Source organism: Rosa chinensis, chromosome 3, assembly GCF_002994745.2.
Source record: "Rosa chinensis cultivar Old Blush chromosome 3, RchiOBHm-V2, whole genome shotgun sequence".
Taxonomy (NCBI): Eukaryota; Viridiplantae; Streptophyta; class Magnoliopsida; order Rosales; family Rosaceae; genus Rosa; species Rosa chinensis.
In genome coordinates this window covers 27559522-27581518 of record NC_037090.1, presented here as the reverse complement: position 1 = coordinate 27581518, position 21997 = coordinate 27559522, and the positions used below count along the sequence as shown (strand labels likewise).

At 36.1% G+C, this 21997-nt stretch overlaps 1 protein-coding gene across 2 annotated transcripts; it reads right to left on the bottom strand.

Annotated features, from left to right (window-relative positions):
- Positions 1-5810: 5810 nt before the first annotated feature.
- LOC112192926 (putative elongation factor TypA-like SVR3, chloroplastic) lies at positions 5811-14494 on the bottom strand. 2 transcript variants are annotated; one of them, XM_024332868.2, is made up of 14 exons: positions 14201-14494; positions 13956-14062; positions 13662-13865; positions 13394-13570; positions 12852-13001; positions 11637-11726; positions 11079-11213; positions 10857-10973; positions 9778-9929; positions 9438-9522; positions 8744-8838; positions 7582-7747; positions 7087-7282; positions 5811-6362 (listed from the first exon to the last, which is right to left on the bottom strand). In XM_024332868.2, exons 1-14 carry the CDS (start codon positions 14412-14414, stop codon positions 6226-6228), a joined length of 2025 nt encoding a protein of 674 aa, XP_024188636.1. In that variant the 5' UTR covers positions 14415-14494; the 3' UTR covers positions 5811-6225. The 2 variants fall into 2 exon arrangements, with proteins under 2 accessions (XP_024188636.1, XP_040372509.1); XM_040516575.1 differs by lacking the exon at positions 11079-11213.
- Positions 14495-21997: the final 7503 nt, after the last annotated feature.

Genomic DNA, 21997 nt, shown 5'->3' with positions numbered 1-21997 from the left:
AATTAGCGAGTAAAATAAGTTGTGTGACTTAAACTCATTAGAAACAAAATAAGTTGTGTGACCTTATTTATTTTACAAAAGTGGTTTTGTTATGTTCATTTGAATTCCACTTGGCATGTTGTCAAAAAGAATTATACGATCTAGTTATGGTTACCATTTACCTAAATCCTCTTTTGTGTAAAAGATAATACTTGGCTGCACATCTAAGACAACAACATATGTTCATTTTTTTATGACTATTTTCTTCTCCTTTCTTGCTAAACACATTAGGGTTGTTAGACATATATTGAAAGGACGATTGGTAATTTTGTAGGCAGCCGCTGAAGAAACAAACGCATGCCATTTTTTTTTTTTTTTAGTTTAAGCAAGGTTTTGATCTTGGATATATTTGGTGTTGGAGCCTTGTAGTTTGTATCTTTAAACACATGTTTTTCTATAACTGATTAAACTCCAACCCATTAAGGTAGAATACTAAGCAATGGTGCCAATGTTGTTTTTTGTTTTTTTTTTTAATTTACGTTTATTGCAACTTTGTCATATGATAGTGAGATCTGAAATCATGATCAACATGTTACAGTTCACGACGAAGTTTCATATCATTTATATCCACACATCACTTCTTAAATTGCATTGGGAGTTTGTAGTACACTTTATTATTTATCTTTTCTGGGAGCAATCCACTCAAATATTTATATGACGATTACTTAAGACAACCTTACAAATATTATATAAGAAAAACTCTAGAATATGATCTCTTTCTTTGTCCTTCCCATGTTGGCATCATGAATATCCCCTTGGCTCCGACCATGTCTGGTATTGAGGGTCATAATGTTATGTTCATTGGGTTTTTAGAAACGATAATTTCTAACATCTTTTGGTTTTCGCGATTGCAATTGTTTGCCTTGAGGTTTTGGTTCCATTTTTGTGACTTCTACGAGACACATCATATATTCTTCAAAAATGGTACTCGTTTTCTCTTATAACCAAATATCTAAGCCAAGCTTGAACATTTGATGCTCGACTTGGCTCGTGTAAGCCATGTCCGCGGGACTGTGACACCATGGCCCAAGGACTAAAATATCGAATATTGAGGAAATATCGATAGTAAAAAAAAATGAAAATTTCGATAGAAATATCGAGAAAATTTCTATCTAAGTAAATTTTAGAAAAAAAATGATGGAAATTTAGAAAGTAACATGTAAATCATTAATGAATTTTCATGAAATGTTTACATGATCAGTTACATATAGTATTTTTTAAAAATTGTTTGATAAACTTAATTGTATAATGATTGTAGTAAGTTAGATTATAATAAGATACACTGACATGACAAAGAAATGAAATTCTAAATGAGAAATCTCAAAATGAGTTAAATAGAAGATTAGGAGAGTTAACTATTAATTATAATAATATTTTACAATTAAATAGATATGTTAAAATAAACATCTGTCTTCAAACAAACAGGAAAAGAAGTAGAAAATTGTCCATAGAAATACATAGAAAAGTTTTTTTTTAATGGAGCCAAATGTTTACTAGTTGGCAGATTAGATAATCAGAAGATTTATAAACATGGACCATGGAGGAAAAAGACTCAAAGAGTGATACATGACCCTATAAATTTTTAAAGTTTTCCTTTTTAGATGTCGTACAATTTAGTACTTTAGTTGGATTAGATAAGGACAAGGGCTAGTTTTCACGAGGTATCAGGTTTGAACCCCAACCTTGTCAAAATTTGGCTTCAATTTTGGTCAAAATACTTTCTGACCAACCCAAATATCGTGAGAGGTCACAATAATTTCGGAATTTCATGAGAATATCAAGAATTTCGCAAAAAAATTTCGGGATATAAGAGGTGACAATAATCTCCGAATTTCCAGAGAATATTAGGAATTTCGCGAAAATTTAGAATATTTTTCGAAATATCGTGAAATTTTGAAAATTTCTCACAATATTCTCTTAGTAAGTTAAAGATATATCGAGACCTTAAAAAAAAAAAAATATATATATATATATATATATATATTGAGGAAATTTCGAAGATATTATCAATTTTTCAGTACTTTCCATGGCCACTAATTTTGCACCTAACTTCATAGTGTGAGTCCATGATTCACGCCCAATGTCATTCTCGGTTGGGTAAACCAACGAGAACCATGCTCAAGAAGCCTCATACATGAGTCAATAAGGAAGTAAAAGCCTCAGCACCACATATGGTGATCTACCAGCGTGTATCGCATTAGGTAAATTAAGATGACCACGGTGTGTCAAAATGACGCCACTATGAAGGAACCCATTCTCGTCATTTCAATCGAACTGATAGAAAAAAACAATCAATGGCTTTCTCAAGGAGATCATCCCCATGGGAGGTTTGCTTGTGATGTTCTTACGAGTGAGAAGATATCCCACCGCATGGTGGTGATTCAGTGGAGTCGACAATCTCATTTATTGGGAGTGTCAAGAATGACGCTAGTCTTGCATACATATTATCAACCATTCTTAGAGGAAGAAAAATGATAAAGCTCTAATAAAGATTTTTAAATCAGTAGTTGGAAGATTTGTGTATCGAAAATATATATATATATATATATATATATTATATATTTCCATTAAAATTTAGATCACTAATTCAATCGTTGATTTGAAAGTCATCATAAAATATTTTTTCAAAGTCCTCACTAGAAACTCTCCCATAAACTAAAGAGCGAAGTGTAAGGACCGTTCGTTGGTCCTCTAGTATGCCTAGCAGTCAATGTGGAGATTAGATGTTGCTGGGATCGGATGTTGTTTCGCTGGGATCTAGATGCGATGGATGGGAAGGCGTGTGGTGGTTCAGTGGTTGGCAGCGACAGTCGCGGTCTTCATGGCGAGATCTGGGAGTTCTTCTTCTTGGAGTCTTGTCGGTGGGGATTGATCCGAGCGGTAGGATTGAGTGGGAGGCGGTTTTCGGTGCTACTCGCCGCTCGTTTGGCTTGGGTGCAGATCCTGGTGAAGCACCGTGTTTCTTCTACCTGGTTTCGGAGCTGGGTTGGTCGGCACAGGTCGTGGATGGCGGAGGTAGGGGTGTGCATGGCGGAAGGCTGGCGGTGGGATTCCATGGGAGCAACTGGTGCGGTGGCTGCAGATCTCGACATGTGCTGGGGCTAAGAACTATATGTGCCTGGGCTTTTGCTTCGAGCCCAATCTATTTTAGTTTATATTTATGTTATTTGTTTCTTTTAATTAGAATTGGCTTTAAGCCAGAAATAAGTCCCTACCAATATGTGTTAGGGCGACGTGGGCTTTGTCCCGGACTGGACACTTTGTGTGCCTTGTCTGCCCTAATGAAGTGGCGAGTTCCTTGCTTCATCAAATTGTCACAACCTCCTAGTGGCAGGATGAAATGGAGTGTCGCCGGATTTATTTCCGTGTGGCAACGTAATAGGGAAACTGGTTTATTTGTAATGATGCTTCTTCGTGATAGAGTAATCTTTCCGTTATGTCACCGCTTTGTCAAAGCAAATAGAGTAGCCAGTTGTGCACTCTTTGCTAATTGGTGCTTAGTAGAATACATAGATGTAGTGGAGACTCTTGATATTATTTCGGGATGTTCTTTTGATGCTTATTGTAATATGGGGTTCAGGCTCTATGTCCCCTCTTGTATTCTACAGTTTCATTAATCAAGGCTTGAGGGCAGTCGCATCAGCCCATTTCCAAAAAAAAAAAAAGAATTTGCTCACTTAAAAGTAAAGAACACAAAGATAGAATGATCTAGGAGAACTAGATGGGTTGATTCTCATTATTCCCATCTATATAGGTTTGAAGTTACTTGTTCATCCATTCCAAACTGTGATTGCTCATGAATTTTCTTCAATTACATTATATAGACACTACCTACTTATTAGCCCAATAATTACATAATGAGCTACGTAAATAATAATATTTACTTGATCGCATTTTAAATCAACACACGAAGAATTCTTCTAAGAATCTTTTATTTTTCTACGTTTTGAAGTCCACCATAAAAGATAAAGTCCTAACCATCTGACGTCGATTTCAATTAACCAAAAACATAAATAAAATGGAGGAGGTTGCAGTGCAGTGGGCTGATGCAATTAAATATGCACATACATCGTAAGGGAGCTGCCACAAATAATTAAGTATACTTTGGCCAAACTTGACCATCACTAGTTTTAAATGAGATCAATCCATCCGAGTTTAGCTGATAATTTAGTTTAGTATACATCGATGATCGATCCAAGACTGGGGCATCAAAGACTACTTTGGCAATACTATGCTGGATCTGTCTTCGTCGTCGTTACTTTACGACGAATTCGCTATAATTAGCTATCATAGAAAGCTTTGACCTCTTAATGATGCTTTTATTTTAAGTTTTTTAACCAGATAATCCTGATTTTAACCAAGAAGCTGGTTTCTAAACAAACTTTCCGATTCCTAATCATGTGTAAAAAAGAACATTGTCAAATTTTACATATAGGCAATAATCTCAATAGAATTTTATGCACTGTTATCTTGGACTCAAAATGTGCCTTGACTTGGTGCCTCCTTTGGACTGGACAATGGTTTCAACAGTAGTAAAGTGTGGTGTGGTTGTAGTAGGGTTATAAAGAAACAATAGTGTGGATCCAACCAAATCATAGAGCCAGTTCTTTTGCACTCTATCAGTATTGCTTGTAAAACAAATTTCTTACCAGGACCGCCGTATACATTGATGTATGTAAACCGATCAACACACTGTCAAGTCATTTCTTATGGGGTGAGCAGAAAATTATCTATACTAAAGACTACACTCAAAATGTTCAATTTCAAACCTCAAAGCCTTTTGTTCGACGTTGTTCCGAAATATTATATGAGATTAGAAAATGGAAAGAGTGGATAAGAACAATTCATGCATTGCAGAAACTTCTCACTTAAGTTTACATATACCAGAACATAGTATACCAAAGAAGAAAAGTATACAGTGGAAGACAGAGAAATAAATTCCGCACGAGAAGACCAAGTATGCCATCTGACAAGTCATATCGAAATTTTAAATGACAAAACGAGTCTCCTGCTGGCTGTATCTAAATAGGTACCAGGTCAATAATGGATTCTGGTGAAGCAGCCTACTTTGCGTTCATCCCACACATGGAATAGGACTCCAGTGATTAGGTCCGCCGTCCTACCACCAATTTGGTCGCCTCTACCATTATTGTCACCACAACAACCCCAAAATACCCATAAAAGTCAACGGCGTACTGAAGTTGCAAATACAGCACCTATCTCATTGTTAACCTATCCTAAAAATTAAATTTTTTTTTTTTGTTGGCTCTTATAATTTCTTCATAGCTCCTCTCATATTGTTAACCTATCTACAGGACCTGAAAATTCTTCACCTTATCAGGAATATGGAATCATAAACGTCTACTTGATACAGACCACGCTTCCAATCAATCATTCCAGAAACATAACTATTTCTTTACTAGGACCAATCTAGGTTCTTAGAGGCAGTCTCACACACCCATCTAGATGCACACGTGCATAGCCTGGATGACATGTTAGGCACCAACAGAGTAAAAGACCAAGCAGGGCTATATCACTTTCATGACCTGGAAGAAGTTTAAGAAAAACAGCCCCTTACTCCTTAGACTTTGATTAAATCTTATAGACATGAGAACTTTCCTTTCTCGTCTGAACCATAAGATTAAGACTTGAGAACAATTTCAATATATACAATCTGCTCTGGGCAACATCTTCCTCTATCATACTATCTTCAGTCACATATACTATTTAATAGGAGAGTGAGTGACAAAGTGAATCGGTAGAGCAACTGATGCAAGTCTCCGCTACAACAAATGCAACGGTCAAAACTCGCAAGATAATAAATACATTACTTGTTAACATTCCCTTTCCATTACCAAAATACTAGATAGGGCTCTCATAAAGTGAAAACCACCATACTTTGGCCAGTCAAATATGTGATAACCATGATCTCCGTTACAATTCAATATTGTGAATCATTCTCAGCTCAATTTGTCTTAACCAGTGAACATCTTGTTACTCGTAGTAGTTGTACAAATTTGATTCTTATTCTTTTATATACAACCAATACTGCAAAACTTGACTTACTCTGTCTTTGATGTCTAAACAACTTGAACTTATATCGTTGCTTACTCAGGTGACTCAAAAAAATCTGTGATGAGTTTTGCAAGGATACTCAGTTCACATGGTATATATTCACAAAACGGACTACCTTGATGATTTCTTTGAGAACTTGGGGTTTTTGCACATCCGGATGCTCAATGGAGTGACCTCCACCAGTTCATCCTCTTGAATGTACTCAATGCAGTCATCCAGACTGTAATCCAATGGGGTATCAAGAATGACTGCACAAAGAGAGGAAATTATAGATTATTAATTGCAATGACTCAAGACTTGCTGCTGCTAATGTAATGAACAAATTGAAATGACTAAAAGAAGAAAAAAGAAAAGAAGAAGTAAACATGAGATCTTATTTATTTCATAAGTAAATCAATGACTAAGTAGAGTACTGAAGTGGAGAGAACTCAGAGAGACGGAGACCATTCAGGAAATTTTACTCTAATGAAAAGCCAACTCCAGCAATTCTAGCAACTATTAAGCATAACACACCATTAAACCTCAGAAATTCCTACTATCCTACAAATATGGAGATACTTCTATTTAAAAATAAACAAAAATTAGCTGACATTTAAAACAAATAAAATGAATATGAAGATACTTCATTCTATTTAGGTAGAGTGAAATATTTATCATGCCTATTTAATAGTATTGACAAGAAAAGGCAGATTAGCTTACAAAGACAATAGTAACAGTTTATTTATAAAACACTAATAGCTCAAAACACATTTGACTCTTTATTACTTTTCTTTTATCCCACATTTTTCTTATTAGCTTAAAACATATGAAACCTCACCCCTTATATATTGCACGAAACTTCAGAAAAGGGGATAAAATTAATTTTTTTTTCAAAATAGACAGGATAATGTAACCAAAGCAGAAAAGGGACTAAAATTCATCCTTTTAACAATAGACAGGAGAAAGTAGAATACAACTAGAGTTGCTTATCACCTGATTGTTCTTTGTTGGAACGGATGTTTGTTGCAGCCTTCTTTTTACATACGTTAAGAGATAAGTCCCCAGACCGCTGATGGATGCCAACTATCTGACCTTTATAAACATCCACCCCAGGACCAATAAACAACTGTCCTCTATCCTGTGAACTAGAAAGGGCATAAGAAGTACTCGTTCCACCCTCAAAGGCAACCTGAAAATTAGTTTATAAGATTCAATTTGGTAATCCAGAGTCCAGACATGGTGGGAGACAGTAACATGCAGTGTGTGCAAATCCATACAAACGTCATACATGACCTTTTTTAATCTTTTAAATGATCTGTGTTGCTCAAACTTGAATCATACACTTCAATGAAGAATCAAGTCAAAATGTCGATATTGCAAAATGGCTGACAATTGGTATAAACTATTGTTCACTACTGTAACAAACATTTGCAAAAGGCTTTCAACATAAAACTAAACCTCCAAATTAAAAACTAGCTGGAAAATTACCAGTGAACCCAGATCCCGGGTACTCATATCACCAGCCCAAGGTCCATAGCTATCAAATATTGTATTCAGAATAGCTGTGCCACGAGAAGCTGTTAAAATTGCATTTCGTAAACCAAGAAGGCCACGAGTTGGAATCTTATATTTGATCAGGTTTGTGCCTTCTGACCTATAGCACATATAAAGTACAGATACTCAGATTATATTTAACATCACCAAGCAGCACATTCAAAAAGTAACTGCCAATATCCATACTCAGGTGAACCAGAGAACAAGGAGAGCAAGTATAACACTGAGGTCTCATGAATATGGGCTGGATGTTGAGGTCCAAGGGCAAATAACATTCATGTAGCATTATGTATGCATGTGAAAATTGACCGTCAATGAATATGTTGGAACTACAATTTTGAACTGTGCTCCATAGAAACACATGCAGAAGCAGGAGAAAATGGACCGGACTGAAGTTGATGAAATTTATGTGTTAAAAATCATGTACCAAACCTTATAGTCTACTTTAAAAGTAGTGCGATTCTCATAGACAGAAACATATCCATTTCATGTAACAGAGTGCATTATCAATAAAACTATATTTCTATTTTAGATCAAGTTTATTTAAAAGTAACGAAGTTCATTTCATGTAACAAAGGCACTGCAATGGGGTTCTACTATACAACTCCATACACATGTATTCATGACTAATGCCAGGTGAATTAGATTCCACATAGAAACCACCTTATGTGGCACCTGATGTGACATAGCCGCATCATTTAATGGAAGTTTCTGATCTGTATGATAAGTGGATATTTTATATCAGCTGCCACACAAGGTGTTTGAGTGGTACTTAAACTATTTGACCCAAAAAAATATTTAACAGTCTTATCATGTTACGTCAAAGCTTCTGAAGATATAACAAAATATTGCACCTGCAAATGCAAAATTGCAAATGCATACACGTGCAGATTAAAAATGAGTTCTAATTTTAGGTACTACTATACATTATGTTACACCCTAACACTTTGCAGGTTTATTGCTAGATCCATGAAGACAATTATGCTCTGAATAATTATCATGCACGAGTTCAGTACCTTTAATTCTATTTGTGCATTTATCTTGAAATTTATTCAAAAGTAGATTAGTTAAAGAATAACAACAAAGAAGTACACACCCAAGCCCCTGCATATCAATCATTTGCCCCCGCCTTTTGCCAAGAAGTTCAACGACCGGACCCATGTGCTCTTCTGGCACCTCTACAGTGGCAATCTGCAAGCAACACACATCATAGAAATAACTTATATCAGATGAGTGGTAGCATGATGGTAACTTATAAGAATATTTTTCTCCAGAAGAAGAACATAAATACTTGCTGGTATGAGTGGTATCCTTACTATATTGTAAAAACCGTGGTAGTAAGTCATAACATATAAAAATACATAACAACATAATTCAAAAGAATTGATAACTGCATTTATTAATTTTTTATCTTTAAACCTTTACTTCTACCCAGACTGAACAGACTGTGGACATATGCTCGGACAGGTCTGTAGGCCTATGCTTAATATTGTTATGCACTTATTTCATTCCAGTTTTTTAAACTGAACCCGATATATTGTCTATAACTGTAATGTCTACTCTCTCTCTCTCTCTCTCTCTCTCTCTCTCTCTCTCTCTCTCTTTTTGGGGGTCTGAACCGTAGTGTCTATTCCTTCACCCTTTCCCTAAGCATCAGAAATGAATAGAAACAAAATTCAAGAGAAATCACCGCTTTTTTTTTTTTTTGGGGGTCTGAACCGTAGCGTCTATTCCTTCACCCTTTCCCTAAGCATCAGAAATGAATAGAAACAAAATTCAAGAGAAATCACCTCATAAGGTTCCAGCAACTTGTCATTCACCCTTTTGTTAATAACTTTGGGAGGTCCGACCATAAATTCAAATCCTTCTCTTCGCCTGAATTGAAAAACCAATTAAAATGTGTCTGTAGAAGAACCCCTAAACCTATATATATATATATATATATATATATATATATGGCCTTGCGGACTCAGGCCCTGCTGAACCTATAATCTTTAGGAGGTAGGAAACACTAGCAAATCGCGAAGAAGGAAGCTTGATGGGGTTCATGCTCCAGACCATTCCATTAACCCCTCTTGGTTATGCAGAAGAAAAATGATTTATGAAAATGCAACAAAAATAACTACTCACATGTTCTCAATCAATATGGTAATATGCAAAGTGCCTCGTCCACTAACAATGAAGGTATCTGCTGTTTCACCATCTTCAACTTTCATTGCCAAGTTACGCTCAAGCTCACGAGAAAGCCGATCTCGCAAGTTCCTACTGGTAACATACTTTCCCTGAAAATGAGAAAAATAAACTTTCAATCATTTAATACCGCACGAGACGAGGTACAGGTCATATATATGCAGCTAATATTGATCACCACACAAGACATTAAAAAGAAATCAAAGCACAAATGTAGTGCCATGTCATGTTGGTCGATTGTCTAACATGCTATGCTGTGAGACTGTCAATCTAGAACACTAATTAGGTGGACTCTTGTTTAAGTTTGTGGTGGCAGATTGACAGCCAGATAATGTAGCAAGAGAACCTTATATATATAATTATATTTACACATCCATATATCTCTCTCTGTGTGTTTGTCTGAGTGAGAGCATACACAGGTTGAAATTAGGATATTAAATCCAAAACCAGTTTATTAAGAGCAGACAGCTGGATAGGCCTAGGATATCATACTATGCAAGGAATAACTAAGGTGGAATTTTTATAACCTCAACAAGATTATAGACACGCAGAGTCGCAGATGTACAAGAGCCAGTAACTTCTATAGAATAAAATTGAAAAAACATACATCAGAGCCATGATGCTTGAGAAGAGATTATGAGATTGATTAAACATTTGGATTCAGTTAATCACTCAATTCATTAACATATGAGAGAAACTGTTGGATAGACAAATATATATATATATATATATATATATATATATATATATATAATGTGTAAATGAACATGGCTGATCAGGTGCTGAAGTTCACACCTCAACCCTATATGGGGAAAAAAGAAAAGGGATATTGTTGCTCCTGATTTTGTGATTAAATGTGAATACATTATATGGATGATGAAAATGTACTTTGGTGCTTCTAACTTCATGTGCACTTTCGCCTACTGGTTTATAAGAGTATCGAAGAGGGAGCTTAAAGAATTAGGCAAAGTTTTAGGAGAAGACATTTAATATTGCAGATATCCATTCTATGGGCATACCTCGCGCCCAACAAATGGTGAAGTGTTTATAGCGAAAGCCATTTTCACTGTTGGTTCCTCCACCCTAATGGCAGGTAATGGCTTCCCATCTGTCTTATCAGCAATTGTCTCACCAATCTGAGCAAGTACAATCAAAATTAAAATCAGCCTGGAAATATCTCTCAAATTTTACAAAATAATATGACATAACAATTGAGCTATGCAAAACCAATAAGTCATCACCTGAATATCATTAATTCCACAAACAGCACATATATCACCAGCCTTTACACTGTCTACTGAAACCCTATTGAACTTCTCATACACAAAAAGCTCACTAACTTTAGCAAACCGACAGGAATCTTCTGAGGTACATACCTAAAAAGATCAACACAGAAGCAGAAATTAGAAAGTCATTTTCTTTTCCTGTACAGTATCTCATGAATTTGATTGATGAGAATGCAATAATGCATTAACCTGACTTTAATTATACGACAAAAGAAAAGACATGTATGGATAATACACTAAGATCGAATATTGTATCAATAACTAATAGAGATAATAGTTTAGATCCTTAAATTGCATTACATTAGTATTTTAAGGAAACTTCAACTTGGAAATGAGAAAAAAGAAGGAATCTAACTCCTTTTAGGCTTTTATTCGTTTTAGAAGAAATTTTTATTTCATTACCATGAGAAAAGGATGAACAACTTTAAGACTTCCTATCTAACACATAAAAAGTATCAGTGTCAATGGGTAAATATGTAAGTAACCACATCTACCAGATATGGCTAAACTCACCTTCACATCCATTCCTTTCCGAAGTTCCCCAGCATGCAAGCGTCCAATAGCTATTCGACCTTTATGCTCATCGTACTCGATATTTGTAGCCTACAATATTACGATTAACAGTTGAATACTGCATAAACTATACCATGCTTATGTTTAATAATACTAAACAGAGAAGTAATAAAAATTAAAAAAAGCAGAGCTAAGTTCCATAATGACAATTTAAAGCTCTACAATATCATGTGACAAGATAAGACTTTATGGTGCAGATTTTTTTACCCTCGACCTACATCCCTCAATATGGACCATAAATTTATTTACGTGGCCCTTTTTTTTTTTTTATGAGAAGAAAGATACTTTATTGAAACAAAATAAATAAATAAAACAATGAGCGAACCAGCAGTCCGCACAAGAAGTAAACTGTACAGGAATAAAAAGAATACAAGCAGACAAACTCAGAAGATGGCTAAGTAATGGCTGCCTTCCAATTCCGCAAAATGGGAAGACAGACTTACACCCCTAAAACACCATGAAACAGAAGACCAAAAAAAAAAAAAAAAAGAATAATAGACAGGTTCCACAATTCCTCCACCCCCAAATCTATAATCCTCGAATATTCGATTCTTGTTCTCTTTACTAAAAATGTGTAGTTATTACTAAAAGGACTGCTCTTGAGGCAAAGCACATCAGAAACCTCATATGTAATACTCATAGTCAATAATTTGTAGGCAGGAACACACATTGCCTCTGGTGTGAAAAACTATAATTATCGTTATGGCAAATCACTAGAAAACTTTCTAGGCATAGTGTGATAATTTTCCCATCATATAGGGCTAATATTTATCCTTTTCCTTCAGAAGCACACCAAGAAGAGGGGGGGTGTTAGAGCCACTTGTTTTAATGATATGAAAGAGCATGAAAGAAGGATTAATACAAAACCAGAGAATGCAAAAAGTCCTGTTCTTCATCTTCCACTTATCAATTTTAATTAAAGAGTCTGAGCCTCCTTTAACTTTTCTTCACATGCAAAAACAGTGTACTACATAAAGGTCTTAAAAACATGTGGTCTCATTACAACGATGAACCTTTCTTGCATGAAATTTTGTTTCATAGTTCATTAAATATTTGAAAGCACTGTCTCATCCAGATTGGACAGGTCAAGAGGAGTGGTAGTACTTTATAAAACACAAAGAGAAAGAAAGATGACATAAAGAACAACCAACTCACAAGCATTTGCAGTGCACCATCTTCAATGGCCGGTCCAGGGATGCATCTCATTATGGCCTCAAAAAGGGGCCCAAGATCGTCTGACAGATTATCAGCCGATAAGCCCGCCTTTCCTTTAATCCCACTAGCATATATTGCTTGAAAATCACACTGCATGTAAAATGAAAATTGCAAAGAGATTAATTTTTCATATTTATATAACTTGGAAGCAACAATGAAACAGAAGAGCTTCAAAGACGAAAGATAATTAATTATACAGAGGCCATTCAAGGATAGATCACTTTTCAGCTTTTCCAATCAAAGCAAGATATCAGTTAGGTTTTTGAAAAGGAAACTCCTCACAATTATATGTATGTATATAGTAACCACTAGCCACAAACTGGTTCCTACTATTATTGTCAATCCCCCAGATATATTGATTCAAAGGAACAAGAAGATGCCAAAATACATGGCTATGTTTGACAGACAATTATTATTCCAAAGGACCAAAATAAATTCTGTTGCAAATTGTAAGTTCGGCACTCCTGCAAATATTTTGTTACCTGTTCATCAGTAGCATTTAGTTCAATAAAGAGTTCAAAAGTGGAATTGATCACAAAATCCGGACGGGCGGAAGGCCTATCAATTTTATTGACAACAACAACGACAGCATGTCCGAATTCCAGAGCCTTCTTCAAAACAAATCTTGTCTGTGGCATCGGGCCCTCAACAGAATCTACCTACGAAAATGAGAAAGAGCGAAAAATCACGACATGACAAGCACAATACAAAAGGATTACAAGCAAAGCGAAACAAGGCGCAGAAGGGTACCACTAAAAGAATCCCTTCCACCATATTGAGGATGCGCTCGACCTCCCCTCCAAAGTCAGAATGGCCAGGAGTATCAATGATATTAATTTTCGAGTCTTTATACGTAATGGATGTGTTTTTACTCAAAATTGTAATCCCTCTTTCACGCTCTATATCATTGGAGTCCATTATCCTTTCTTGGACAACTTGGTTATCGCGAAACACCTGCCGAAAAGTCCATTAGGAATTTATACATGACTAGCCTACATCATCATTACATTACAGGAATGAACTATCCATGAGATTGTATTCTACCTTTGCTTGCCTCAACATGGAATCAACCAGAGTTGTCTTTCCATGATCAACATGGGCTACAATGGCTATGTTCCTTATGTCACTTCTCCTCATCAATTTCTTCTTCTCTAAGATAAAAACACACCAATTACACAGATGGAATTGAAATCATTTTGCTCTATATATATATCAAACATAACGAATTGCTGCTGCAGTGAATAGAAAATGAAATGGAATAAGAAGAGAAGAGAAGAGAGAGAGAGTACCGACGGGGGCGGTGGCTTCTGAAACGGAGCATTTGATAGGTGTTGGAGTGAAGGAGGTAGGGTTTCGGGAGCGGAGTTTGAGTGTGGTGGTTTTGGCGGTGGAAGAAGAAGGCAAGCTGAAACCGAAGAGCTGCTTGGAGAGTGGAAGAGAAGAGGTTCTAGGGTTAGGGTTAGGGTTTGGGATAGAGAAGGAGAAGGAGGAGGTGGTTGCCATCTCCTTGGTTCTCTTCTCTCACTCACTCTGTGCTCGCAGTGGCTCAGAGAGAGGGAGAAGGGATTTGGCAAATGAGGTTGTTATTGGAGCGCTAAATGGAGGACTGGAGGAGGCCCTCTTTACTCCACGTCATCATTGAGGCCCCACTGTCCATGTGTACAATTAGAAAGTAGATATTTTATAGATATTTTAATTTTCTTATATTAAAAAAAAAAAATATATATATATATATATATATATATATGTGTGTGTGTGTGTGCTGTCCATGTGTACAATTAGAAGTAGATATTTTATTGATATTTTAATTTTCTTATATTAAAAATATATATATATTATTAAGTCCGGTTATATAAAAAAAAATTATATATATATATGAGTCTAATTGTTATAAAAAATATATATATACTGATAATATAGTGTATAGATTATGTAACTAAAATTAGATTAGAATATATACGCTAGCCAAATGCTACTAAATCATAGCCAATAGCACTAAAACATAACTAAAATACAACATTGTACAATACATTGTGGCTAAATCGTAGGCATGCATCTTGAAATTTGTGCACCTGATTAAGTCAAAAGATGAAACTTGATAATTATAAAAAACCAATAAATTTACTAATTACACAAAATCGTAACTAAGTGACACTAATTTGTAACTAAAAAGTGTTTGACACATTAATTTTGTAGCCAATTTCTAGGTAGGCATTAGTTAGCGGTGAACTTTTATGCACCGAAAAACTAAAAACGGCCAAAATTGTACTGCACCGCTTAGAGCATCTTTAGCAGACTCTCTATTATGGCTCTTTAGCTATTTTGGAGAGCATGTTTAGCTTTTTATCTATTTTAGTAGTTGCACCAGACTCCTAAGTGACTCTCTATTATAACTTTTAGCTATCTCGCTCATAAATATAGAGAGCGAGATGAGACTCTCTATAATTTAAAACATTCATTTCAAATTATTTTATGTAGTTTATAAATGCATTTAAACTATTTAATCTTTATTTAAAAAATAAAATAAATTCAAAACTAGCTAAAATAGAGAGCATTGATGTAAACATATTTCTAAAGTTGCTAGCTAAAATGACTTTTTAGCTAAAATGACTTTTTAGCTATTTTGGCTAAAATTTAACTTTAAAATGGCTAGCATTGCTAAAGATGCTCTTAGAGAAACAAGAACCCGACCAAACCAAACTGGCCAATTTGGTGCCGATTTTTTATTTTGTAAGTGAAAAAGCCGTGTTCAATGGAACCGAACAGGGTTTGAATAAGTTATAATTACTTATTTAATTGAGCTGTCATGTTTCTATTTGTTGTAAATACTTAATCTTAGCCTTGCACGCACTTCATTACTTTCTCGTTACCTTATATCAACCATTCTTTTTTTTTTCTTTAGCTGTTATCCACTTATCCATCCCACCCTGTATTTTTTTCTTGGATTAAATTTAGTTTAGTCCCTCGAACTTTAAGGCTAAACTCAGTTTGGTCCCTGATTTTTTTTTTTTTAATCACAATGGTCTCTACGCTTCTAAATTGCATCATCCTCATCTAAAATTTGAATTTGGCTCAAAATATGACGTTATGTGCTAAGTTGGAGCCAACATGGAGACCCACTTTTCAGCGATAGACCCCCTAAGAAGGGTAAAATGGACATTTCTCAATTCCAAACCCTAAATCCACTCTTAATTCCAAATCCAACATCACAATCCAAGCCCACCGCGATCCTCTTTTGTATCTCCTTCAGACCACCACCATCCTCTTACGATCGACATATCTCAAGGAACACTGCTTCCATAACCTCATTGATGAAATTCTGGCAGAACAAAATAGAGCTCTCTTCATTCAAATTCTTATCAGTGAATTCCAACAATTCGCTGACATAAACCCTGGAAAGGGTGATATACATAGCATTAGCCTCCACTTTAGTGAAGACAATGACCATAATCTAAGCCAAAACCGACTTGGCACAGATTTGATTGTTCCCATTCAATCCACCAAGGTACACATTATAACAAGTCCTAACAATACTCACCAATCAGTCCTCTCTGATAGCCACCAACGGTGATCTAACAACGATGAGCTCAATTGGCTCCTGGCCGAGGCCGCCGTACTTGCAGATGGGGTCAATGAGCTTGGATAGGATGAACTTGGGGCAGGCGGAGTCGGTCTCGCCGCGAAAGAGTCCAAGGCTCATTCGATTATGGGCTTGACAACCTTGGCATGGTTGGAGTCAATGGCGAGAAAGAGGGGTGAGGACGGACTCAGCGTCGGTGAAGAGGAATCCGATGATGGGGGAGTTAGGGTCGTTGAGAGGGGGACTCGAGCTCCACACAACCCAACCCGGAAGCTCGACCTGCCGACGTTTGTCTCACTTGATCTGGGTTTGAAGAAAGAGCCTTTGATTTTGATGTGGGTGATTAGAAATTGATGGGAAGCAATACCCACTATGATTGAAGTGGTGCTGGAGAGAGAAGATGAAGAGGAATCGGTCGGTGTGGATGAAGTGGTCAAGGAGAAGGGGCTTCTGTATGAGATAAAACTCTCAAATTTTTTTTTTAAAATGAATTTAGCCTAAAATGTTATTTTGGTAATTTACCCTTCTTGCAAGGTCAAAGGCTGAAAAGTGGGCTCCTATGTCAGCTCCAACTCAGCACATGACATCATGTTTCGAGCCAAATTCAAAGTTTGGGACTAGGTGATGCATTTTAGAAGTGTAGGGACCATCGTGATGAAAAAAAAAATCAGGGACTAGACTGATTTTAGCCCTAAAGTTTGAGGAACTAAATTGAATTTAATCCTTTTTCTTTCATTCCTTCCTCTCTCTAGTCGCAAAGCAACCAAACACAACAACCACGCCAAAGATTATTCTCTCTTCATCATTTGGTTCTTGGTTATGCTTGATTGCTTTGTTATTCCTTTCATGTATCTCCTCTATTACCATTTTAAGATGTTGATTTGGGCACAAAATATGGCTTTATGTATTTGGTCTTTATATTGTGAAAATGATTGAAGATCTAATTCATAGATCTAGAAAGACTGTAGTAGCAATGTCATGCTCTCCTATCGATTTATACTAGATTTAGATGAAAAACCAATGAATTTGCTAATTACACAACATCATAATCAAGTGACACTAATTTGTAACTAAACAGTAATGTGTCAAAAAATTTTGTAGCCAATTTATAGGTAGGCATTAGCTGGCGGTGAACTTTTATGCACCGACAAATAAAAAACCAGCCAAACATGAATTGGACCAAACCAAACTCGCCAATTCAGTACCGATTTTTTATTTTAAGTGAAAAAACCGGGGTCTACGCTATGAAAATGACTGAAGATCTAATTCTTAGATCTAGAAAGGCTGCAGTTGTAATGTCTTGCTTTCTTATCGATTTGTGCTAGATTTGGATAAAAATTTCAATCTTTGTAAAAAATAGAATCGAAACCGAAACCAAAACCGATGCTAGTTAAACCAAGCTAGTCGGTGTTGAGAATTCTTGACAGGTTTCGGTGGTGCAAGTTCTACCTAAGCCCTATGGTACGGTCCTAACCTCCATCTATGACAAATGCCATCACATGCACCTCCTGTGGTGTGTGGACCGCTCTAGCACCACTGTAAACATCGCCAACAACTTCTTCTTATTTTGGTAGATGATCCCATCATTAATTTCTTTAATTAAGAGAATTTCTATTAGGATAATCTTGTGTTTTAACTATGGTCTATGGGTTCTATGATTTGGAGATAAAGGCTTGTATAGTTTGTTATTTTGCAGCTGTGAGGTTTAAGTGAAGCTGTTGGACTCAATTTGGGATGATGATGCAAGATGGTGACCTATGTAGCAGTTGGTCTTCATGTATAAAAGTTGGATGTCAATAAAGGATTAGATATGCTACTCTTTTTTTTTCCAGAGATTTTTTTATATTCCAAGTCCAGTTTACTATATCAAAGTTTTTTTATTTATTTTTAAAAATTTTATCCAGAAATATTTGGTTTGAGGCTCTTTGTAAGTCAAAGAACAAGAAAAAAAAAACGGTTTCCTTTTCCTTTTCTTTTGGTCTATTTTTGCAATTTCTCTTCCTCGTTAATAGGGGAAAAAGTTCTTTAAGCACCCTTAGGGGAGATAAATGTAAAGCGCTTCGGGTGCTCCCTTAGGCTTCTGTTTCTCTAGGTAGTCACGGCAAACTAGACTACTAATCTGTCTCTCAATCACTGTGATATCGGGCTTGAAATTCTGTACTTACTCAACACAGTCCCTAATCAGATCCTTATGACCAATAATTTTTTGGTTCTTTGCAACACGCACAAGTGCAGCGTCTATCATATTGATCCTCTCCCTGTCAACTTTTTCAATCACCTTCTTCTTATCGATCAGCTTGTGAAAAGGGAGCTCAAGTCTTTTCTCTTGTGTTCTGAACTTAGAGTTGAACACAACATTACGTTCTCCAGTCCCTATACTTGGCTCCATATCGAGTATTTTGTACTTGCTGCATTGCACAGAATTAACCAATCTAACCAAGACATCATCAGCAATGCCCAACTGAGTCTTTTTTTTTTAAGGCTCAATCTATCAACATTATTAAATAGCACCAAGAGAGCAGCATGAGAAATTGACACAACCAATTCAATGTCTTGGTCCTCAAACTTGGCATCAATGATGCACGTACCAACCGAATGAAGAAATTCAAGTTTACTATATCAAAGTTGAAAGCAGTCGGCATATCTTTTTTTGGGAAACCTAACCTTTTTATGTAGGATGAATAATTTATCCGTTAATTTTTTGGGAAAAAACCATATCTAGGTTTGCCTAGACTTTTCTTTGCAAAAAGGCTGCAACTAATCCTTCAAGAAAAAAATGAGCTTATTTGCGCAAGGATAAAAAAATCTCCGGAGGAATGTTCGAGACTATCTTGTAGCCATTAGTAATTGCAAAAATTATAAAGAACATGAGGTTCTTAATAATACAAACTTCAGTTCATAAATGATGTGCATCATCATGTTCACCATTTAGTATTCCCTACTGAGATATTGATGTCAAATACTTCTGCCTTCTCTCTTCAAAGTGTTCGAGGAACCGAGCAAAGTGTTTTTTTTTTTTTCATTTCTATATGGGGTTTGAGGAGACAGAGTCTATGAAGAGTATATATTCATCGAGGGAAATCTCCCTCCTTTCTGTCAAACATATTGATCAGACCATAGTTTTATTATTTTTCATCGTATGATCAAGTGCTATGTGGGGGGAAATTTGGGGTATGAGATGCAGTTTGGTACCACTTACATGGTGGGAAACTTGCTGCTCAATTTGTTTAAGGTAATACAACGTTTCTGTCATTAAACGTCTTATAAACTAATTCATAATTCCATATCAGACGATGGATTTTATAAAAACGACGTCTAAAAAAATAAAAATCAATCAGATGACTGAAAACTATAATGCGTCGTCTGATTCAATTTTTGTAGTAGTGAATAAAATCATTTTCCCAAGTGGTGCTATAATCCTAATAGCATAAGGAATTATATGGGTGGATGGACCTAACTAAATCCATCATGTCTCACCACAACATGATTGATCAATCCACTGTGTCTATTTTTATATTCTTGCCACATATATTGTGAAAACAAAATATGTCACATATATCATCACTGATACTAAAGAGAGGTGCTATAAGGTTTAACATAATAAATATGCCATTATAGAAAGAAAACGAAATAAACTCATTTATATGTAGGAATGAAAATATCTTGATAATCATTCCCGTGCAATGTTATTTGGTCGTCACTTATAAGGTTTCTTGGTGATCATTTCTAAGTTTACTTGGTTTACATCATATAGACTCTAACTAATGAGTATCACATATAGTAAGCTGACGATGAGGTGACATGCCTAGTGAGCTTAAGAGCTTACATAGACTTGGTGGGACCCACTTCTAAGATGACTATGCATGCTACCTCAATACCACATCATAAAACATAGGCCCCACATGATTTACGTTAGCGGGTTAACGGACTCACTTAACTGAAGATAACGGATTGGATCTATTAGATCAAAATTGAAAGTACAGAGGTGTTTTTTTTATTAAATTAGAAGTTCAGGGACTGAATTGATTATAAACTCAAACTACATGGTAGTAATCAGTATTTAGCCCTTAAATATTTTTTTTAGGTGATTTTAGTTCTTTGATGTAAATTAAGGGGTAAGATGGTAAAATTTAGATCCATACCGGTATAGACATATGTGTCTAATCTTTCTCTTCTTTATTTACATTTGGTAATCTAAATATATCACTTAACCGTTCAAAGTTAAATCTCTTACAAATATAATCTCTACCAAAAATCAATAGAAACAAAAATCGTTTTCTCATTCGATTGCACTAAATAAATGAACAGTTTTGGTGAAAGTTAACAATCTCATGTTCAATCGTCCTTTTAATTGATATAGTTGAATTAATAGATAATTTCTAACGCTGGCTTTGCTCCGAGAATACAAGGAAGAAACCTAGGGTTGGAAAACGCACAAGAGAGGATGCTGCCTGTCCGGTGACTCCCCCGCGTTGACCATGGTTCCCTGCCTCATCAACAAGTGGGGGGTGTTGCCAGACAGGTTTGTGGGGTCTTAGGGCTCTAGTTCTGGTCCTTTGTTCATCCGTCTGGGTCGTGTACGATGGTTCTCTCATCTCAAGCGGCGGCGCGGGTATGTAGGATGAGTGAATGGCGATCGGAGCAAGCATGGAGCAAGTACTAGAGGCCAGATTATGGCAGCGATATGCTATGGATCGTATGACACTGGCTACCTCTCTAAGATTGGTCGATAGTGGAGATTGCAATGGTGGTGTCGGGTTCTTAAGATGATGGACACAGCCGGATGGCAAGGCAAGGTGAGTTCCTTATCTGTTCTCGGTGTGGGCTCGTGGGGATCTGGCTTTAAGCCTGGATCTGTTCTACAACATTCAAGTTTGATGTGGCTTGTTGTGTGGATTGAGCTTCTTCCGTGTTGTGAGTTTGATGGGAAAGATTTGTGGTGGTGGTCTGACTGCTGGTCATCTGGGGAGAGGGAAGAGGTTTGTTGCAGCTATTCTTTGTTTTTGTTTAAATTAGGTTTTTTTTGTTAGCTTTTGGTTAGGTTTTTTGTTTTTAGCATGTCCCTACTCTTTTGAGCTAGGGTTGGGTCAAAATTGAGGTGTCATGGATGTGGTGTCATTCTTAGAGACGAATTGGTTTATTTTCGGAGTTATCTTATGGTCAATGTGCTGACAAGCAATCCTTACATGTGGTCTGATATCTTTGGGATACGGTGTGGAAGATGACGTTGGTTTTTCTGGCAGTTGCCTATGAGGTGGTATCAAAATTCTCGAGATTCTTTGTAGCCCGAGAGGTTGGGCATTATAGGTGGTCAAGGGTTGGGTCATTTCGGCTCATAGAGGTCATTTATGATGATGGACCCATAACTGATTTCGGATTTAGGGAGGAGAGTGGGGAGTTTATGTCCACCATCAGTTATTCCCGTGTTATGTAATTTTAATTATTTTCAATAAAAGTTTTTTATTCTAAAAAAAAAAAAACAATTTGTTTACATTTTTATTATTAT

What these genes read in the sequence shown, in the direction of transcription:
- LOC112192926 (XM_024332868.2), bottom strand. Translation starts at nt 14,414, where the DNA reads ATGGCAACCACCTCCTCCTTCTCCTTCTCTATCCCAAACCCTAACCCT. An exon ending in ATGGTGCACTGCAAATGCTT is followed by an intron (nt 11,727 to 12,851) that starts GTGAGTTGGTTG and finishes GTAATATTGTAG; the next exon opens with GCTACAAATATCGAGTACGA. An exon ending in AGTTGCTGGAACCTTATGAG is followed by an intron (nt 8,839 to 9,437) that starts GTGATTTCTCTT and finishes TGTTGCTTGCAG; the next exon opens with ATTGCCACTGTAGAGGTGCC.